Source organism: Ochotona curzoniae, unplaced genomic scaffold (genome assembly GCF_017591425.1).
Source record: "Ochotona curzoniae isolate NIBS_2020 unplaced genomic scaffold, NIBS_Ocur_1.0 contig_293, whole genome shotgun sequence".
In the NCBI taxonomy this organism is placed as follows: Eukaryota; Metazoa; Chordata; class Mammalia; order Lagomorpha; family Ochotonidae; genus Ochotona; species Ochotona curzoniae.
In genome coordinates this window covers 1,023,962-1,045,211 of record NW_024465655.1, presented here as the reverse complement: position 1 = coordinate 1,045,211, position 21,250 = coordinate 1,023,962, and the positions used below count along the sequence as shown (strand labels likewise).

General features: G+C 49.2%; 1 protein-coding gene across 4 annotated transcripts; it reads left to right on the top strand.

The window, feature by feature from the left end:
- Positions 1-4,747: 4,747 nt before the first annotated feature.
- CENPH (centromere protein H) lies at positions 4,748-20,848 on the top strand. 4 transcript variants are annotated; one of them, XM_040979065.1, is made up of 9 exons: positions 4,748-4,903; positions 5,474-5,529; positions 7,990-8,035; positions 8,662-8,736; positions 9,584-9,640; positions 15,089-15,152; positions 15,465-15,516; positions 16,143-16,306; positions 20,361-20,848. In XM_040979065.1, the coding sequence occupies exons 1-9, from the start codon at positions 4,791-4,793 to the stop codon at positions 20,451-20,453; spliced, it is 720 nt and encodes a 239-aa protein (XP_040834999.1). In that variant the 5' UTR covers positions 4,748-4,790; the 3' UTR covers positions 20,454-20,848. The 4 variants fall into 4 exon arrangements, with proteins under 4 accessions (XP_040834999.1, XP_040835001.1, XP_040834998.1 ...); XM_040979064.1 differs by lacking the exon at positions 4,748-4,903 and having other exon boundaries at positions 4,932-5,529; XM_040979067.1 differs by lacking the exons at positions 4,748-4,903; positions 20,361-20,848 and having other exon boundaries at positions 4,918-5,529; positions 16,071-16,180.
- Positions 20,849-21,250: the final 402 nt, after the last annotated feature.

The following is a 21,250-nucleotide window of genomic DNA, read 5'->3' as shown; positions in this document are numbered from 1 at the left end:
AGTCTGTCATTTGCCCTTGGTCTAATGTTCTGTTGTTGTTGTTGTGTTTAAGATTTATTTATTCTATTGGGAAGTGAGATACACAGAGAGAAGGCGAGACAGAAGAACCTTCAGTCCACTGGTTCACTCCCCAAGTGGCCGCAATGGCCAAAGCTAAGCTGATCAGGAACCAGGAGCTTCTTCTGGGTCTCCCTGCACCCGTGGGCTGTTCTCAGCTGCTTCCCCGGTCCACAAGCAAGGAGCTGGATAGGAAGCAGGACCACCATGCTGGGCACCCTGTATAGATGTTGATCTGAAAGCAATATGGGTATTTGTTTTTAGGATTCTATTTTATGATACATTTCCGTAGGCCCTGGGATTTTTCTTGCCCCCTCGCCAAGTCCCTCTCCTCCACCGAGTTCCTCTATATCATTACTATAGTATAGTTCTTCATAAACAGTCATGTGTCATCATTGTGTACATGAACGATGGCAGAGTCCAGCATCTATTGCAACTGGGAGTCCATCTTTGATTTGGAAGTAGAGATGGCATACTGCATTGTATTCTCACATCTGGATATGATAGTTTCCATTACGCAATTGCCATACCTCCCCTTAGATGAAAAGCCACAAAATAAATCAACAACAGGAAAAAATACAAATTTACAACACCATGAAGTTCTCATGAGCTTCGTTAATTCAACAGTCCTGAATTGTTGATCCCGCCATTCCAATCACGAGATCTCTCCAAAATCCACTGGCTGCTCTAGTTCGGTAGTCTCCATCTGCCCAGACAGTCAATGCTGCGCCCGGTTGGAATAGTTCATTTGTTCTGTCCTCCGTCTTCTGCCATGGTACCAGGCTCCAATGCACTGCCATAACCTCCACGTGCTGTTAGATATGCCATCCGCTGCTCCGTCAGGCACCGAAGAGGCCCAGCTCTGACACACACTTCACCATGAAACCTGCAGTTCTCTCATGGTTGGGTTTCTGAGTGTAGCAATTCAGCTGATAGGAAATCGCCAAAGAAACCTCATCTAAGGCCATCCCAGGCCTGATTCTTGGGTGTGTTTGCCAATACATGGTCCAGCAGTCATCCAAATCAGCCTACACACACACTGTTGCAATTGTATCCAGCCCCGTCTTTTATGTAAACCAAATGGTGTTGGAGTGCTACAGCCCAGCCAAGCCTGGTCCACACCCACACACAGCTCACATTTGGCTCAGCAGGAGTAGAGACCTAGCCTAACCTGTACTATACCCTCCCTGGTTCCCATGAGCACCAGTTGGTGCTGGAGTCTAGCCCAGTCCGGCGCATCCCAGACCCTGCTCACACCTATGCTAAGGTACCCTGCAGCCATATCCAGACCAGACTGCAGCCCCCTCCCTGGCCCTCGCACTCACCAATGGGAATCACATCATTTGCTCCCCAACAGGCCTATTCCCATCTACAGATCTTGTGCATGCCAGTGGTTGCTCTGACCCAGCCTGGCACAGCCCCTCATCTGTCTTAGCCTTTGCCTTCAGATGCTGCAGCCTAGCCTGGCCTAGCCAGGTTCCAGTCACAACTCTAGCTGGTGGGTATAGCAACCTGACTCTGTTCAGTCTGCTCCCAGGCCTGGCTCATGTAAACCAGTAGGTGTGATACCTTGCCCTGGCATAACCTGTACTCCAGCCTGGTTTCTGCTCTTGCCAGTGGGGTAAAGCTTGCTTGGCCCCACCTGGTTCACCCCATTCCAAAACCAACCCACACACTTGCCAAAGGACGGAGCTACTTTGCCCAGCTTGCCCGACCCCTAGTTCTGCACCATGTGTTCACCAGTGGGAGCTGTGATCCCGTAGGGGAGTTTCTCAGGGTCCCCCACTTGGCCCACTCCCAGACCCAGATCTCACATGCTTCAGCAGGTGCTAGGCCCTTGCCTGGCATAGCCTGCCCCTCCATCCTGGCCTTTGTATGAGCTGGAGGATGTTGCGGGCTGGCCCATCTCACACCCTGCTTTAGGATGCGCATGCAGGTGCTGCAGCTTGGACCTGCCCAGACTATTCTCGGCCCCAGTACCCGGGAGTGTTGGTGGGTTCCACGTTCACACCTAGTTCAGCCAGTCACCATCCCAACTCTTTTTTTTTTTTTATAGATTTATTTATTTATTGGAAAGTCATATACAGAGAGGAGGAGAGACAGAGAGGAAGATCTTCTGTCCGTCCGATGATTCACTCCCCAAGTGAATGCAACGGACGATGCTATGCCAATCCGAAGCCAGGATCCAGGAACTTATTTCCAGGTATCCCACATGGGTGCAGGGTCCCAAGGCTTTGGGCCGTCCTCGACTGCTTTCCCAGGCCACAAGCAGAGTAGGGAGTTGGATGGGAGGTAGAGCTGCCGGGATTAGAACCAGCACCCATGAGTTCCCCAGCGCGTTCAAGGCGAGGACTTTAGGCCCTAGCTAGGCCACGCCGCCGGGCCCCACCATCCCAACTCTTGAGCTAACCAGCGGGACTTGTATTCCACAGGGCCCATTTATCCCCTGCGGATTCTACCCCCAGACCTGGTTCTCTCGCATAATGTGACCTGTGCCCTGTTCCGACACTCAGTCAGGTACTGGGATCCATCTCTGCTAGACACAAGCCCCCAGCCACATCTTTCTTGTGGGGTGGTGTATGATGGTGAGTGATGCCCTGCGCTGACAAGCCCACCTCTGGACTGCCATGAGGGCTGGTGGGTCGGTCATACAATCTTCCTATCTCTCATCTCAAAACCATCAGTTCTCAGTACCCACGCCAACCTGCAAGTACAGTAGCTTTGTCGTTGAGTGTCCCTCATGATTCATTCCTCACACCTACAGTGGCCTTCTCCATGGGTGTCCCTAGGCAGTAATGGATACCCCCTAAGACCCTAGAGCTTGCCAATGAGTGCCAAGCGGGTGGAACCCAGTGCCAAATGGCACACTGGCAACCCATAAGCCCAAGGCCTTGGGCCATCCTCCCCTGCCTTCCCAGGCCATAAGCAGGGAGCTGGATTGGAGTTGGAGCAGCCAGGATACAAATGGCTACTCAGATGGGATGCTCTTGCTTGCCAGTGGAGAATTAGCCAGTTGAACCACTGAGGAGGCCCCTATGGTGAGGCTTTCCCAGAATGCCTCTTGATTTAATGGCCTATGATTCAGGTGCTTGTTCCTTGATCTACTTATTACAAGTCACTGTTTTTGAGTGATAAAACAATAACTTGATGCTACTTTTGATTGAACTGACATTTTGTCTCCAATTACAAATGCACCTGTTAGTCTTTAAAAAGTGATAATATGGGCCGAACACAGTAGCCTAGCAGCTAAAGTCCTTACCTTGCATGTGCCGGAATCCCATATGGGTGCCGGTTCTAACCGTGGCAGCCCCGCTTCCCATCCAGCTCCCTGCTGTGGTCTGGGAAGGCAGTCCAGGATGGCCTGGACAGTGGGAAACCTGGAAGATCCTGGCTTCAGATCAGCCTGGCTCCAGCTGTTGCAGTCACTTGGTGAGTTAATCAGCAGACGGAAGATCTCCCCTCCTCTCTGTATATCTTACTTTCCAATAAAAATAAGTAAATCTTAAAAAAAAAAATGAAAGCACACATGATAGGAGGGGCTGCTGCCATGGCCTAGCTGGTAAAGCTCCTGCCTACGGTGCCAGCATGCTTTATGGGCACCAGTTCAAATCTTGGCTACTCTACCTGTGATCCGGCTCTTTGCCAACAGGCCTGGGAACGCAACACATATCCCAAGTACTTGGACCCCAGCCCCCAGCAGGAGACCCAGAAGAGGCTCCTGCTTTGAGATTATTAGGGCCTTTTGTTGTTAAGATTTACTTATATTTGGGCCTGGCGCGGTAGCATAGTGGTTAAGGTCCTCGCCTTGCACACCCAGGATCCCATATGGGTGCCGGTTCTAATCCCGGCAGCCCTACTTCCCACCCAGCTCCCTGCTTGTGGCCTGGTAAAGCAGTCCAGGACGGCCCAAGACTTTGGGACCCTGCACCCATGTGGGAGATCCAGAAGACGCTCCTCACTCCTGGCTTTGGATTGGCTCAGCTCCCGCAGTTGCGGCTGTTGGGGAGTGAATCAGTAGACAGAAGATCTTCCTCTCTGTCTCTCCTCCTCTCTGTATATCTAACTTTCCAACAAAAATAAATAAATCTTTTAAAATGTTTTACTTATTTTTGAGGAGTTAGTACAATGGCTCAGCTGGCTAATCCTCTGCCTGCTTGTACCAGTTCAAGTCCCAGTTGTTCCACTTCTCATTCAGCTCCTGGGTTGTGGCCTGGGAAAGCAGCTGAGTATGGAAGATCTCTGTAAATTCTTCAAATAAAAAATAATCTTATATACTTTTAAATAATATCTAATGACACCATGCCCTGTGTCTACCCAACAGCCTGAGCGAGAGGAATCCTGGAGGACCCGGTCGCGGAGCCCTGCACGTCCGGCGCTCCACGGGGGCCGAGCAAGGGCTCTGCCTCGTCCAGGTCAAATCCAACTGTCGGAAGCTTGTCTCCCAATGTTTACCTTCTGCCATTTGCCACGTCCGCGCCCGGGGAAGGAGTTCCAGCGCCCGCCAGGCGATGTGCGGCTCCCGGGAGCCCCAAGCTCAGAGCAACGCCGGAGCCCTAAGCTCTCCACTACCGCCTGGTCTTCCAGCACCGGAACCTAAACACGCGAGCCGTCACCACGGCAACCGGAGGCGGAAGGGGCGTGGCGCTGGGCGGAAGGGGCGTGAGCGGCCTTCCTTGCGTGGCGGGAAAAGCGGCTTCCCGAACGTTGGAGGCGTTGGATCCGCGGCTCTGGAGATGGCTTCGCTGCCGGAGGAGCGAGCGGCCCCCGAGCCCGCCGACTCGGGCGGCCCGGCGCAGGGCCCCGGCGGCTTGGCGAGCAGGGAAGAACGCGTGGCGCTGCTGCTCAGGTGGACCCCGGGGAGCGGGGCCGGGAGCCCCCCGGCACCCATGATGGTGTGGTTGGAAAGCTTCAAACGCAAAGAATTTACCATAGGGTTGTAGGAAGTTGTCTAGTGCGCCTTACGTAAAATTGTTCCAAGTCACTTAAGCAGTTTCAGAAGCGACACGATCCACGAAGTGGTTTGTACATATACCTAACTACCCACCACTTCCCGACTTTTACGTGTGGTTTTACAGCACTAAAAAAAAAAAAAAAAAAAACTCTGGTAAATAAGTTGTCTTACGGATTGGTGGTTTCGGTTTGTTTCTGCATTGCGGGAGGAATGTTGCCCTCCGTGTTTGCAACTGATGACGTTGTCTTTGGATTTGCTCACTCCGTGTTTCCCCCTGCAGCCCTTTGCCCGGTCTGGCTGGCGTGGCACTTGTTCATCAGTGCGGTCGCGTCTGCCATTCTGTGCTTTAGCTTCTGTTCGGAAGGCCCGCCTGGGACGCTGGACGCTCGTGCTCTGTGCATTTCTGCACAAGATGTTGGTTTCTCAGCTGGCGTCACTGAGCCGACTTCCGTTCTCTGTGTGCAGGCTGCGAGAGCAGACAAAGCAACAACTCCGGGAATATAAAGCCATGCTTGATGCACGTACGTGTTTTCATTTTCCGTTGACGTTGTTAGGAGTTTGGGGGTGAATGCTATTCCAGGGGAAAGATCAGCTTTAAAAAAAAAATTGTTCATATTGAGTCTGGTGTGTAGCAAAACACCAGAAAATCTTCTGTAGAGAAGATACAGAATAACTGTGGGGGATGCTGAGCGTGTGGCAGCAAATGATGCTGGAAAGGAGTGGAGGCAAGGGGCAGGGCTCCTGCACAGGTGTCTTAGGGCGCAGATCCAATGCATGAGCAAGAACAGCCGGCTAGTGCGAATTCTGACATCTGAAAGCTCCAGGAGACTGCAGTACAGACTTTCGTCTTTAATTTCTTTGGGAGGTAGAGGCACAGAGAGGGAAGAAGAGATCTCAGGCTGGTTCACTTCCTAAAGCCTGCAACAGTCCGAGCTGGGCCAGGCCGAAGGCGCTGGTACTTTCCCAGGCATATCAACAGGGGGCTGGAGTGGAAGTGGAGCAGCTGGGACTTGAACCCGCACCCACATGGGATGATGCAGCACTTTCCCCGATGCTATAGAATTGCTATCCTAAAAAAATATTTATAGCAGGTCAGAAAAAGGGGCGTTGGAATCTTTGAAAGCAGGTACTTATCTAAAATGAATTAGTGTTAAAAAAAAAATGACATTTCATTGGTTAAAGAGTGTTTCTTTTAACAATAAAGGCATCCATTTAAAGGATACAACTCGATGATTTAAAAAAAAAAATTGGGCCTGGTGCGGTAACCTAGCAGCTAGAGTCCTAGCCTTGAACACACCAGGATCCCATATAGGCGCTGGTTCTAATCCCGGCAGCTCCAATTCCCATTCAGCTCCCTGCTTGTGACCTGGGAAAGCAGTCGAGGACAGCCCAAGACTTTGGGACCCTGCACCCATGTGGGAGACCTGGAAGAAGTTCCTGGATCCTGGCTTCGGATTGGCCTAGCATCGTCCGTTGCATTCACTTGGGGAGTGAATCATCGGATGGAAGATCTTCCTCTCTGTTTTTCCTCTCTGTATATCTGACTTTCCAATAAATAAATAAATCTTAAAAAAAAGACATTTATTTTTATTGAAAAGTCAGATTTACAGAGAGGAAAGACCCTCCCTCCACTGAATCAGTCCCCAAATAGCCCCAAGGGCCGGAGCTGAGCCAGGAAGATTTACTTAGGGGCCAGTGCTTGGGCTCAGCTGTGTAGTCCTCCACGTGCAAGTGTTGGCATCCCAAATGGGTGCTGGTTCATGTCCTGGCTGCTCAGCTTCCCAACCAGCTCCCTGCTCGTGGCCTAGGAAAGCAGCGGAGGACGGTCCAAAGTCTTAGGCCCCTGCAGCCATGTGGAGATGTGGGAAACATATAAACATAAATCTTTAAGAAAAAGATTTTACTTTTATTTGAAAGCAGATTTTATGCAGAGAAGGAGAGCGAGATCTTTATTCTCCCCAGATGATACAATGGCTGGAGCTGAACAGCTGTGAAACCAGAAGCCAGATGCTTCTTCTGGGTCTCCCACGCAGGTGCAGGGTCCCAAGACTTCGTGCTGTCCTCAACTGCTTTCCCAGGCCACAAGAAGAGAGCTGGATGGGAAGTGGAGCTGCCAGGATTAGAACCTGCACCCATATGGGATCCCGCGTGTGCAAGGCGAGGACTTTAGCCACTAGGCTAGCACATAGTAGCTACTAGCCACATGTGACTTTTTGTTTGTTTGTTTCAGTAAAATCCGATTATATTTGAAGTAGTCACATGTCAGATGCTCAGGAGCCACATGTTGCTGGCCAGTGGCTACCCTGTTGGACTGCCAGCATCAAGCATTGTCATTCTAGAAGGTTCTGGGCTGCTTGTCTGTTCCTATGGCTGTGTTACACTGTCTTGGTTGCTGTAGCATTATCTTTGTATCAGCTCCTATGAGGCTTCCAGCTCTGTCAACATTGTGTTGGCTGTTCTGGCTCTTTTGTGTGTCTAAATGGCTTATCAGTTTCTATGGAAATAAAGGTCAGATTTCCACTAGGATTTAGTTGGAGGTGGGTCAGCATGGGGAACTTGTTCAGCACAAGTCCATGGTATAGCAGTGCCCTTTCCTGGTGGCGACGTCATTACGTATGTTGGTAAATTTTCCCTTATCCTGTGTCAGTGATCGTGGTAAAATTTTGCCTTCCGGGTGTCTATTGCCACGATATATTTTGACATGAATTGTCTTGTTCGTTTTTTACTCTTTTTAAATTTTCTGTCATTCTGAAACCATTCTGCCCAAGAGGTGACCTCTGATTCCGCGTGACTTTCCAACACTCATGACGTAGTTAGTCGTCACTGAGATGAGCTATAAATGTAAAACGGAGAAAAAAAGAACAGGACATATTTCATTTGTAATGTTTAAGCCTGTTTCATGTTGCAGCCATTTGCCCTTTGCAGCTTGCCTTATATCCCTTTCGGCAGCGCTGTTCTAAGTTGTGACTGTTCATTTGCAGGTGAAGAGAAAACTCCAGAAATCATGCAGGAACATCAAATCGAGGAGTATGTCCATTTTGATTGTTCACTTTTGGATTTGTCCGGGCTTTAATCGTGTTGTCCATATGTAACACTGTCATGCATGTGTAGAAACCCATGACTTGGGATGGAGAGCTGCATGTGTGTGAGTGGTCCTGTTCACACTCTCTGGCCTCCCCTGTTATCACCAGATACTATCAGAGTAGCTCAGGACACATCAGCTTACTGTGCGTTGGTGTGGTGAGTCTACAGAATATATTTTTTTCCAGATTACTTGTTTTGAGAGTTAGGGAGAGGGAAAAGCTCCCATCTGCTGGCTGATTGTCCAGGTGCCCACAACGGGTGCCCCAGGTGGGCCTGGCGCTGGGAGCTGGGAGCTTCTTTAAGTCTCCCAGGTGGGAGGCCACTGCCTTTCAGCGGATCCATTAGCAGGAAGTTGGAGCAGCAGCCGGAGCTGAGAATTGAACCAGCTGCGCCCATGGAACATGGGTGTCTTACCACAGGCTTCATGCCGCACACCGACCCCCTAACCCCCGCAACACTGTGCCAATGTAAAGTGTCTTACTTTTTCTCAAAGGCTCATATTAAACATTTCTTTCATAAATGATGTCTCCCAGTATTGCTGGTTTGTTTTGTTCCTGCTTCTTTAATAGGAAAATCGAAGAACTGGAGAATGAAATTGAAGAGGTCAAGCTTGGTTTGGAAACGCAAAATCTCGCAATAAGCCGGTAATTATTATGTTCTTTTTTTTTTTTTTAAGATATATTTATTTTTATTGCAAAGTCAGATATACGGAGAGGAGGAGAGACAGAGAGGAAGATCTTCCATCCACTGATTCACTCTCCAAGTGACTGCAATGGCCAGTGCTGTGCCAATCTGAAGCCAGGAGCTAAGAGCCTCTTCAAGGTCTCCCATGTAGGTGCAGGGTCCCAAGGCTTTGGGCCGTCCTGCACTGCTTCCCCAGGGCACAAGCAGGGAGCTGGATGGGAAGTGGAGCAGCTGGGACACGAACCAGTGCCTATATGGGATCCCAGCTCATGCAAGGCAAGGATTTAGCCACTGAGCCATCATGCCGAGTCCTATATTATCTGTTTCTGAAAGTCTTTTCCATGCAGTATTGTTGGAAAAAACTATTTATGTTTTATTTTTTTTTAAAGATTTATTTATTTTTATTGCAAAGTTGGATAAATACAGAGAGAGAGACACAGATGAAGGTCTTCCATCCAATGATTCACTCCCTAAGTGGCCGGAGCTCTGCCAATCTGAAAACAGGAGCCAAGAGCCTCTTCTGGGTCTTCCATGCAAGCACAGGGTCCCAAGGCTTTGGGCTGTCCTCGACTGCTTTCCCAGATGGCAGGCAGGGAGCTGACTGGGAAGTGTAGCTGCCGGGATTAGAACTGGCGCCCTTTTGGGATCTCGGTGCATGCAAGTAGAGGACTTTAGCCACTAGGTTACAGCATCAGACTCAGGGGTATCAATCTTAAGGTTGTCCTGTTTTAGAATTTTGTTTTAATGTGCATAAATGTTATCCATATTTTATAATGTGATTCTGTTTTGCTTGTTTTGGTCTCATAGGATACAATGTGCAAATGCACTTAAAAGAAGCCTGGAGAAAACCGATCCCAAGAATAGGTATGAATTTTTTTGTGTGTGTTTAATTTAGTTTCATTTATGGTGAAAGGCAAGAACCATAGCTAGAGATGGACAGACCTCCTCTGTCTGCGGGTTTGCTCCCCAGATGCCCCAACATCCAGGGGTGGGTCAGGATGACTCCAGAGATGAGGAACGCCACCCTGTTCTCCCGTGGGCAAGGTGGTGACCCACGCTTTCGAGCCAGCATCTGCTGTTTGCACACACGTGCATCAGCAGGACCCTGGGTCCGAAGCAGAGGGCGGGCTCAAACCCAGATATTCCAGGAAGGGATGCAGGCATCCCAAAGGAGAGATTTAATCCACTCGGCCGCAGTTCCCGCCTCTGAGCTCTTTAACTATCACCACGAGCCACCTTTATCTGAAGAATAAGAAAAGTGATGGGATTTTAATAGGCTTTCCTCAGAATTACAGCAAATTTCACAGTCTTGTTGACATCTTGTTTCATATAGATCCTGCGATCTGTATGTAACAGTTTAGGGACCAGTGCCAATCTTGCGCTTACAGTGCCAGCATTCCATACAGGCACTGGTTCTGCTCAACAAGCCATCTTCAATGGCTCAATTGCTAAATCTTCGCCTTGCACACACCAGAATCCCATATGGATGCCGGTTTATGCCCCCAGCTGCTCTACTTCCCATCCAGCTCCCTGCCTGTGTCCTTGGAAGGCAGTCGAGGACGGCCCAAAGCCTTGGGACCCTGCACCCTGTGGGTGACCCGCAAGAGGCTCCTGGCTCCTGACTTTGGATCAGTTCAGCTCTGGTCATTGCAGCCACATGGGGAGTAAACCAATGGATGGAAGATCTTTCTCTCTATTTCTTCTGTATAAACCTGCCTTTACAATAAAAAGAAGTAAAATTTTAAAAATAAAGCCTCGGGTAGGCAAGTCAGCTGATAACCAGTCTCAGGAATCTGGCCTGAGATCTGACTTCTTCAGTCTCCGGCAACCTTGTGACAGCCTGAGTCACCCCGGGCACGCCCACGTGCCATGCAGAGTGCCAGTCCAAGTCCCATCTCCATTTTCAGTCCTGCTGTCCTGTTGTGGCATATCCCAGGAGGCAGCAGATGGTGGCGTAGGTCCTTGCATGCCCGCCACCCAGTGGGAGACGCAGGTAAGACAGGAAGCAGGAGGCCCCAGCCTGGCTCCATTCTGGATAGGGGAGACAGCCTCTCTCTCTTTCTCTCTCTTCTGCTTTTCAAATAAGTAAAATTAAATAAATACAGATATTATGATACAGTACTATACCAGAAAAGTTCCGAAATAGATCTGGGCACTTCCTCATTCCTGGGACTTAAGTCAAAGTTCTGTGTATTTCCCCCATATTCCCCAAATTCCAGTAATATCCTACATTCTGAATTTGGAGTCTGTAAACTATTGTTCCACCAGAGCTTTGGGTGTCAGCTCGTCCTCCACTTGCAGCCTCCAGCATCCCATATGGATGCCAGTCCATGTCCCGGCTGCTCCACTTCCCGACCGGCTCTGCTTATGGCCTGGGAAGGCACTGGAGCGTGGCTTGAGGCTTGGGCCGCTCCACCCATGTGGGAGAGCTGACGCAGCTCCTGGCTCCCAGCTTCAGATCAACTGAGCTCTGCCCATTGTTGCCATTTGGAGAGTGAACCAGCCGTGGAAAACCTCTCTCTCTGCCTCTCTCTCCTCTCTGTAAAATCTGCCTTTCAAATAAAAATAGATTAAAAAGTTTAATTCAGCTCTTACTCCTGTAGCTTCCAATATGTTCGCTGCTCCGTGGAATATTTGACGCAGGATGAGGAGGATGGTGTGACAACAGCAGTCACACTGAAGGCCAGGGTCCCAAGGCCGGGGCCGTCCTCAACTGCTTCCCCAGGCCACAAGCAGGGAGCTAGATGGGAAGTGGAGCTGCCGGGATTAGAACCGGCGCCCATATGGGATCCTGGTGTGTTCAAGGTGAGGACTTTAGCCGCTAGGCTACCACGCCAGGCCCTGTGTTTTAATTTTTTAAGATTTTTTGTTGTTGTTATTTTTTAATTGGAAAGTCAGAAATGCAGAGAGGAAGAGTCAAAGAAAGATTTTTTGTTCACTGGTTCACTCCCCAAGTGGCTGCAGTGGTCAGAGCTGAGCCAATCCAAACCCAGAAGAAGCCAGGAACTTCTAGGTCTCCCACGCGGGTGCAGGGTCCCAAGGCTTTGGACCATCCTCCACTGCTTCCCCAGGCCACAAGCAGGGAGCTGGATGGGAAGCGGAGCCACCAGGACACAATCCGGCACCCATATGCAATCCCAGTGTGTGCCTGGTGAAGACTTTAGCCTCTAGGCTACCGCGCTGGGACATAAAGTGATTTTGATAGTTCTGAGATACTATTGATTTTGTTTGTCCCAGGTTGAAGCAATCCACCAAAGTCTCTTAGATGACAGAGTCCATCTTAGAGTTCCCAGTTGTCCCGATGCTTGCTGTCAGAGCTTGGCAGGGAGAGTTGTCCAGTTTGTTCTGCCTCTCGTGGTACTTGACATCCTCTACTGGCCTCATAAACTGGTTGTCATGTCCCCCAGGTGTGCATCTGGGCTTGCTGTCTGCTGCACAGGCTTTAGCAACCAGGGAGCCCCAGTTCTGACACTTGTACTCTATGGCCAGACCACAGATCCTGTGATTATCCCTGTGGTTGGAGCTTTGAGTCCCGCGGTCCAATTCAAGGGTTCCCGAAAGAAACCTCGCCAGAGGTGACCCCAGGTTTTTTGACTCCTGTGTATGCCAGCCAGTGCAGTGTCCAGCTCAGTCTGTCACCCACATTAGCCTACAAATATACTGCTGACTGCAGTCACCTGGTCAGTTCTGCCCCAGCCCCATCTCCTATGCAAACCAGTGGGTACTGCAATGCAGCCCATTCCACACTCTCGGCCCTCACGCACATCACTGGGAACTGCAGCCTGGGCTGAGCAACTCCCCAGTAACCCCCACCAGGCCCACCCCTAGCTCTGGTTCTTACACGTGCCAGTATGTGCAGCAGACCAGTCCAGTCAGTCCCACATCCCACTTGGCTCTCGCACACATCATTGGGTCTTGCAGCCTAGGTCAGCCCGGCTAATCCCACTGTGCAGCCCACACGTCTGAGGGTGTTGCTGCTTCTCCAGCCAGGCCCGCCCCCAGCCCTGGTTCTCATGCTCACCAGCGTGAGCTGCACCCCATCAGAGAGGTGCCCAGGTACCCTAATAGGCCCGTTCCCAGCCCTGGATCTTACACTTTCCAGCTGGTTCTGCAGTCTAGCCTGATGGGCTTTGCTAGCTGTTGCTGCAGTAAAGCCAGACCAGCCTGCACTTATTCTGGCTCATGCAAGTGCCAGTGGATATGGTTGTTCAACCCAGCCTACTAAACCAGCTCACATGCAGGCCAATAGGCTTTGTAGCCTTCACAGCCTGGTCTGTCCCTGGTCCCAGCTCTCACACTCAACAGCTGAAGCACTGGCCCGTAGGGGAGTCCTTGCAGTCCCATTACCTAGCCTGCCCTCTCACCCAAGGTCTCTGAGGCGTGCTGGTAAATGCTGTGGTCCAGTCTGTTATGTGTCACCTCACCTCTGCATTCACTGGTGAGCGCTCTAGTCTGGCTTCTCCTCGACCTGCCCCCAGTTCCAGCTCATACCGATGGGTGCTGCAACCTAGCTCAACCCAGCCAGCCCCCCGTCCTGGTCCTAATGTGGACTGGCTGGACAATCCAGCTTGTCCTGCAGCCCGTCCTGGTTCTCACATCTGCCAGTGGTGTTATGAACTAGTCAAGTCTGGCTTGCCCCCAGATCTGACTCACATATTTTCTGGTGGATACTGTCACCTGACTTGGTCTGGGCTGCTCCCAGCCTTCGTTCTTGCTCTTACCTGCAGGGACTACATCCTAACAGAGTAGTTCTCCAAAATTTTAGGTCACCTCCCAGTGGCGGATCTTGTGCACACCAGTGGGTGCTTGACCCAGCCTGACTTGGTCCACTTTCTGTTCATGCAGATATAGCATCCTTGCCTGGCTGGCCCACACCCATTCCAGCTCTTGCTTTTGGTTGCTATATCCCAGCCTGTTCTAGACCCACCCTGGCTCCTTGCCAGTGGGTGCTGGAGCCTAGCCTAGTCTGGCACAATCCAGACCCAGTCCACACCCATGCCTAGGGACACGCAGGCATGTCCAGCCCAGTCTGCTGCCTCCATTCCAGTTCTCACACCAGTGGGAACCAAAACCCAGCCAGGGCATCGCCTTAGCTCCTTAACCAGCCCCACTGTTTCCCAGGCCACAGGCAGGGAGCTGGACGGGAAGCAGGGCTGCTGGGATTAGAAACCGTGCCCATATGAGATCCCAGCGTGTTCAAGGCAAGCACTTTAACAACTACACTATTGTGCTGGGCCCCAGGTGGTAGATCCTTACCCAGCACAGTCTGTCCCCCACAATTATTGGCCTTTGTGTGTGCTGGTGGATGTTGTGGCTCAGCCTACCCCACACCCAATTCTTGGGTGCGCCTGCAGATGCTGCAGCCTGGACCAGCGCAGTCTGTTCCCAATCCCAGTTCCCCTGAGTTTCAGTGAGTACCATGTTCGTCTAGCTCAGCCCATCACAAGCCCCACCCCTGTAGCAAACCAGCTGGTATGGCAGTCCCACAGGGGTAAGCTGACAAATTTCTCACAGAATCTTTCAGACCTGGTTCTCTCATATGCTGGTTAGTGTCATGCCCAGCGTAACGTGGCCCACCGCCTGCCCCGACATTCACTGGCAGGTACTGTGGTTGAGCCCTGCCAGGCAGGCCCTCCAGCCATGGTTTTTGTGTGTACCATTTAAGCAGTGGTTGGTGCCAACAAGCCCAGGTCAGGATTCCCCATGGGCAGCTGTGTTGGTTAGGCCCTGAAACTTCTTCTGGATTCCCTCCTGCAAACCACCCAGCCCCTCTGGCTGGTTGGTACAAGTTCCTGTCACATCCTCCCTTAGCAGCCCTCCCTCTCACACATCTCCAGCCAGCCTTCCCTGAGCAATCCACAGCCCCCTATGCCCACGAGCACATAAATCCCCGAGCACAGTCCTCCTGTGGTATGTCATGCCAGCCAGGGGCCCTGCGCGCCCGCCTGGGGCCCATGCATGCTTGTGCGTGCGTCTCCAGACCCTGTCTGCTGCCATGCTGGCGTCTCCACAACAGATCTTACCAAAAAAAAATATATATATATATAGGATAGGCAGCTATACTGACACACTGGTATAGTGAACACAGAGCTAGCATTAACCAGACCCAGGATGCCCACCAGCTATGGGCTGCTTTTCTCCCAGCAGTGTAAACCTTGCCTGGGTAGCCGCCTAGGCACCCGCCTGCAGCTGGAGGACAATGAATTTCTGTTGAAGCGTGCAGTGGATTTAGCGGAGGTTGGTATATTAGAAATCAGAACTGCACTGTTTTTAACTAAAGTTAAAACATGTCTCCCCCCCCCCCCTTTTTAGTGGATTCATGGACGACATGAAACATGTGATAAAGCTACAGAAGTTGATAATAACGTCACAGAAGGTAAGCTGTGTGTGTGAGCATTCTGAGTTTCAGGAACGGCTTCTTGCTGGTCACTCAGACACAGTTAAGTTTGACTGGAACTCATGCTGCTTACATTCTCCCTTTGACTTCTTGCTACTTTGTTATTTCTGACTCCGTTACTATTTGCTTCTCATTTAATCTACTGTCATTTCCCGTTCCCTGGGTGGAAACCAAGGAACTGGAACCTGGAGCCTTAGAAAACGTGAACTAATAGATGCAACTCAATGATTTAAGTATTATAATAGTTCATCCGCAAGTAATGTGGTTTAACATTTTTCATTTTAATAACAGGAATCTCGGAGTTTAGAGGAAAAACTACTTGATATTAGAAAGAAGAGATTGGGTATGTGGAAAACTTTTTTTCTTTAATGGTTGAACACATTTCACCCACAGCCAGCTCTCTCAGCCACTGAAAGATTCTCCATTTTTCAAAGTTCTTAAAATTTTCTACCTGATACAGTAAAAAGAGGGCTATTCTTTCTTTCTTACTATTTCTTACCATTTCTTGCTATTGCTTTAGAACTTTAACCCACAAAAGTCTTGGCTCTGGGGATAGCATTGTGGTGTGCTGGGTTAAGCCGCTGACCGCAATGCTGGCATCTGCCATTGGGGCGCCAGTTCTAACCCTGCCCTCTCTGCTTCCAGTCAGACCCCTGCTGATACACTTAGAAAAAGGCAGCAGGAGACAGCTCACCTGCCTCAGCTTCTGCCTCATCCTCTGTGGGGAGCCCGGCTGGGGGCCCTGGCTCCTGGCCTCTGCCTGGCTGGCCGTGGCCACTGTGGCCATTTGAGGAGTGACCCAGTGGATGGAAGGTCACCCTGTTTTCTGTCACTCCCTCTCTCTTTGATTCTGTTTTTCAAATAAGTGAATCATGAATTTTTTTTCTCTCTGAGTAGAATTACCAGGTAACTTCTCATGACCTTTATTGGTGGAGTCTCCATCTGGATTCTTTTGTTTGCACCTGACAGAATTAAAACAGACGTCAGAAAGTAAGCTTTTAGAAATACAGACCGAAAAGAACAAAAAGAAAGAAGATTTGGAACAAGTGGAAAATTCAGAAAAGATACAGATGCTGCGTCAGAACCTGCAGACGGAGCTGCACATCACCACGGTCATCCAGCACGTGTTCCAGGTAACAGAGAGCAGGGAGGGCGACCACGAACGCCTAGGGCACCGACTCGGCAGGGAGGGCGGCCACGGACGCCTAGGGCACCGACTCGGCAGGGAGGGCGGCCACGGACGCCTAGGGCACCGACTCGGCAGGGAGGGCGGCCACGGACGCCTAGGGCACCGACTCGGCAGGGAGGGCGGCCACGGACGCCTAGGGCACCGACTCGGCAGGGAGGGCGGCCACGGACACCTAGGGCACCAACTCGGCAGGGAGGGCGGCCATGGATGCTGTCATGGCACACTCAGCGTCAGAGGGGCAGCCTGAGCCCGATGAAATAATACAGCAGTGAATATTGGTCTGTTTACATATACATGGAGCTCACATGTATTTAATGATTGAGACGTTGTTTTTTCATTATGATTAGACTATTAAAAATTAATCTGGGGCCCAGCATGGTAACGTAGCGGCTAAAGTTGTCACTTTGCATGCGCCAGGATCCCATACGGGCACCAGTTCTAATCCTGGCGGCCCCGCTTCCCATCCAGCTCCTTGTCTGTGGCCTGGGAAAGCAGTCGAGGATGGCCCAGAGCGTTGGGACCCTGCACCTGCGTGGGAGAACCAGAGAGGCTCCTGGTTCCTGGCTTTGGATTGGCTCAGCTCCCACTATGGCAGCTGCTTGGGGAGTGGACCATTGGATGGAAGATCTTCCTCTCTGTCTCTCCTCCTCTCTGTATGTCTGACTTTGCAATCGAAATAAATAAATCTTAAAAAAAAAAAAAAAAGATTTTTTGTATTTGAGAAACAGGGTTACAGAGAGAGAGAATCTTCCATCTTCTGATCTGCTGCCAAGATGGTCACAGCTGGGGCTGTGCCAGGCTGAAGCCCGGCACCAGGAGCTCCTTCCGGGTCTTGCATGTGGTTGGCAGGGATGTGGGCTCCTGGGCGGTCATCTGCACATTCACAGGGGGCTGGATTGCAAGGAGCATCCAGAGCGCAAACAGGGGCCCGAGTTGGATGCTGGTGCCACAAGCAGGAGCCTTATTTGCTGGGCCATCGCACCGAGCCCTGACATTAGACCTTTGTAAATGGAACTTTTTTTTTTTTTTTTTTGCAGCTCTGGGGGCCGTATTTTACTTTTCCTTGAGCCTGGGTTCTTTCACACTGATTTAAGGCCTGTCATTCTTTACTGCTTGATTCTAATGCCAGCCTATAAATGATTAGTCCCGTAGTAGTAATAGCCCAATATTAGTTTTGATTTCCCGAACTCGTTCATGGCCAACTTCAGGAGCTCTGTGCCGGAGATCAGGAGTCGAGTCGTATTTGAAAGCTTACTGCTGCCTGCTGTTACAAATCGCCTGGCTTACTTACAGCAAAGGCGTGCTGAAGGCTGCAGTGTGTGGAGACAGCGTTCAGTAGTCAGATCAGGATAGTTAGCGCATCTCCTCAGTAGTCGTGCGTCATCTGTTTTGCAAACATCTAAAATCCTTTCAGCTGTATTAAAATACTCAGCTGTTGTCAGCCACTGTGATCCTGCTGAGCTGTAGAACATCAGATGGTGTTTCCCCTAAGGGTGGGTTTGGGGGTACACTGGGTTCATTGTTTGGATGCCCACACCCCCAGTTGGAGACTGGGCTATTGCAGGCCTTTGGGGAGCAGCTCATTGGATGAAACATCCCTCTGTCTCACTCACTCTGCCTTTCAAAGAAAAATGAACAAGCTTTGAGTAGTATGGACATTTTCACAGTATTATTTCTTCACATCTATGATCATGAATGCCGTCCCATTTGTAGGTGTGTCCTCTCCAGTTTGTTTTTGTCACCACTGTATTGTCATTGTACATATCACTTTTTCTCAGGTTAAATTTATTCCTAGGATGTTTATTTTAAAGCTGCTGTAAGTGGGATTTCTTTCTCAGCATTTTTGTTAATTGTATATATATAAAAAAAGCTTTTGTGTATTTTAAGATATTTATGAGACAGGTTTTCTAACCTCTTGTTCGGTTGATTCATATCCATTTAGTTCTCTCCCCAAATACTTGCAAACACCAGGGCTGGAAGGCCAGCCTTGTGGCACAACGGATAAAAACACCAGATGGAACACCAGATTCCTCACTAATGTGCCTGGAAAAGCAGAGGAAGATGGCCCTAGTGCCCTGGCCCCTATCACCTGTCACCTTGGCCGGCTTCAGCCTGGCAAGCCCCAGCTGGGCGGCCATTTGGGGACCAAACTGAACGTGGAAGATTTTTCATCTGTCTGCCTGTCCTTCACTTTCTGTCACTCTGCCTTTCAGATAAATAAATCAGTCTTTTTTAAGATTTATTTTTATTGCAAAGTCAGATATGTAGAGCGAGGAGGAGGAGAGACAGAGAGGAAGATCTTCCATCCAATGATTTACTCCCCAAGTGACCGCAACGGCCAGAGCTGAGCCAATCCAAAGCCAGCCAGGAGCCTCTTCCAGGTCTTCCATGTAGGTGCAGGGTCCCAAGGCTCTGGGGCCGTCCTCGACTGCTTTCCCAGGCCACAAGCAGGGAGCTGGATGGGAAGCAGGGCTGCTGGGATTAGAACCAGCACCCATATAAAATTCCGGCACGTTCAAGGCAATGACTTGAGCTGCTAGGATGCCATGCTGGGCCCTAAATCAGTCTTTTAAAAGGGGGGTGGTGGGGGGGTGAGTCTCAGAATTCAGTCCAGGGCTCCCACATGGATTGTAGGAGCCCACACCCTTGAGCCACCACCTGCTACTTCCCACAGTGCACATTAACAGAAAGCTAGATGTGCAGTGGACGAAGCCGTGCCCCCACGGTGCGTTCATCTCTCAACATGTGTCTCTGCCTTGACTGCCTCTCCGGCAACCTCACTGGGTTTGTTAACTGGTGATGGCAGTCTTTGGGGAAGTCGTACCGATTTCTGTGTATGAAATCATTTAACTACAAAAAGGGATCATTTGTTCCCCTCCTTTTCTATTTAGATGTCCTTTCTTTCTCTGGTCTAATAGCTATGGTTAATATTTCCATTGCTGTACTAAGAGTGATAAAAGTGGATTTTTAGGGCCCGGCGCGGTGGCGCAAGTGGTTAAAGGTCCTCGCCTTGCACGCCCGGGATCCCATATGGGCGCCGGTTCTAATCCCGGCAGCCCCGCTTCCCTTCCAGCTCCCTGCCTGTGGCCTGGGAAAGCAGCAGAGGACGGCCCAAAGCTTTGGGAACCTGCCCCCGCGTGGGAGACCCGGAAGAGGCTCCTGGCTTCGGATCGGCATAGTATCGGCCCGTTGCGCTCACTTGGGGAGTGAATCATCGGACGGAAGATCTTCCTCTCTGTCTCTCCTCTGTGTATATCCGCCTTTCCAATGAAAAAATAATAAAAATAAATCTTTAAAAAAAAAAAAAGTGGATTTTTATACCTAACAATAATGTACTCAAATCTGTTTTGGCATTATGCTAGTCAGTAATTGAGTACCACTGAGCCATAGTTTTTCAAAGAGAAAAATCATAATTTTAATTAATAATTTCTCTATTATTTAATGCAAAAAAAAATTATTCACCTGTACAGAATTGTCACCTCCTAAAGAAGTCTGCTATCAATTCTGACGTGTAGTTGCTGTGGCAGATACAGACCAAAGGATTTCCAAAGCACTTAGTTGAATGTTTGCCATATTAAAGGGAAACTTCTAGAAAAACAGCCATCACCACATGCAACTTGGACCAACACCTTAAACCAAATTAACCAAATACTTGCTGAGGAGCAAGTATTTCTTTTGTGTCTTTTGAAGAATGGAGATATTATTGAATTTTTTCACCAAGTAAATGCAAAATGAAATGTGTTCCACACACTGCTAATGCCTGGTCCTCTCACCATGGCTGGCCCTACCAAGGGTCTGGAGTTGGTAAAAAGGTTTCCATGGAAACTGCAGCTGCCCTTGGCAGTTAGTGTCCACATGGTGGAGACCAACGATGACCTTCTGAAAGCAGGCATGAATGCAGCGGGAATGTACATCACAGAGGGGCAGAGCCCTAAGCCAGAGAGGGGTCTATTTTTAAATCTTGTTGGATTTTTCAATGCACTTTGCTTTCATTGCAGAACCTCATCTTGGGGAGCAAAGCTAACTGGGCAGAGGATCCCACTTTGAAAGAAATTGTCCTGCAACTCGAGAACAATCCCAACATGATCTGATGAGGATTTCATTTAGGTTTTTTTGGGTTTTGTCCTTGTATGTCACTTAAAGAGAAGATTTCAAGAGAAGCATGTCTTTGGAACCTTTCTAACTCTGCAACTGTTTTTCTAATTTGAAATATGTTGTTTTAAATATGGTGGCCCAGGGGACGTATTTCCTCCAGAAGAACCCTGAACTGTTGTCCCTGGAAGGGCGACACTCGATCCAGCCTCCTGCTGAGTACATACAATTATCTGGAATGTTCTTATTATGAGTACATCTGTGCATTGTGACATCAAATTATTGGAAAAGTATATCCAGAATAGTAGCAGTTATATTTATTTGTAGTAGTAAATTGTGACTTTAGGTCTTTATTAAGTATGTATGTATGTAAGAATAAAAGGAATAAACGTTACCCTATCATTTGTTTATTTAAAAACAGAACGTGCTTTTTTGCATATGCCCCATTATGTTTAGGGAAAGTTCTGAATTTGACCTCTATTAATTACGTATGAGCTGTTGTTCACTATTCCAAGTAATGTAGTCTTTTCAACATTATTTTTAGAGGATTTTTAAACTTTAGAAAATGCACTACAATAGATAATAGAATTTGAAATCTGTTTATAACAACAGAAACACAGAGATTTGCCTATATTTAAATTATACAGTTTTCTTTGGGATATTTATACTTTAATTTTTAAAGATTTATTAATTTTTATTGGAAAGGCAGTGCCCTTTATTTTTTAAAGATTTTAAAATTTTTAATTGGAATTTTAAAATTTTAATTGGAATAAAAAGTAAATAAATGTTTAAATTT

Coding starts and splice junctions, on each gene's coding strand:
- CENPH (XM_040979064.1), top strand. CDS start 5,244: ATGACGTTGTCTTTGGATTTGCTCACTCCGTGTTTCCCCCTGCAGCCC. Junction 8,036..8,661: donor CAGGAACATCAAATCGAGGA/GTATGTCCATTT, acceptor CTTCTTTAATAG/GAAAATCGAAGAACTGGAGA. Junction 8,737..9,583: donor CAAAATCTCGCAATAAGCCG/GTAATTATTATG, acceptor TTGGTCTCATAG/GATACAATGTGCAAATGCAC.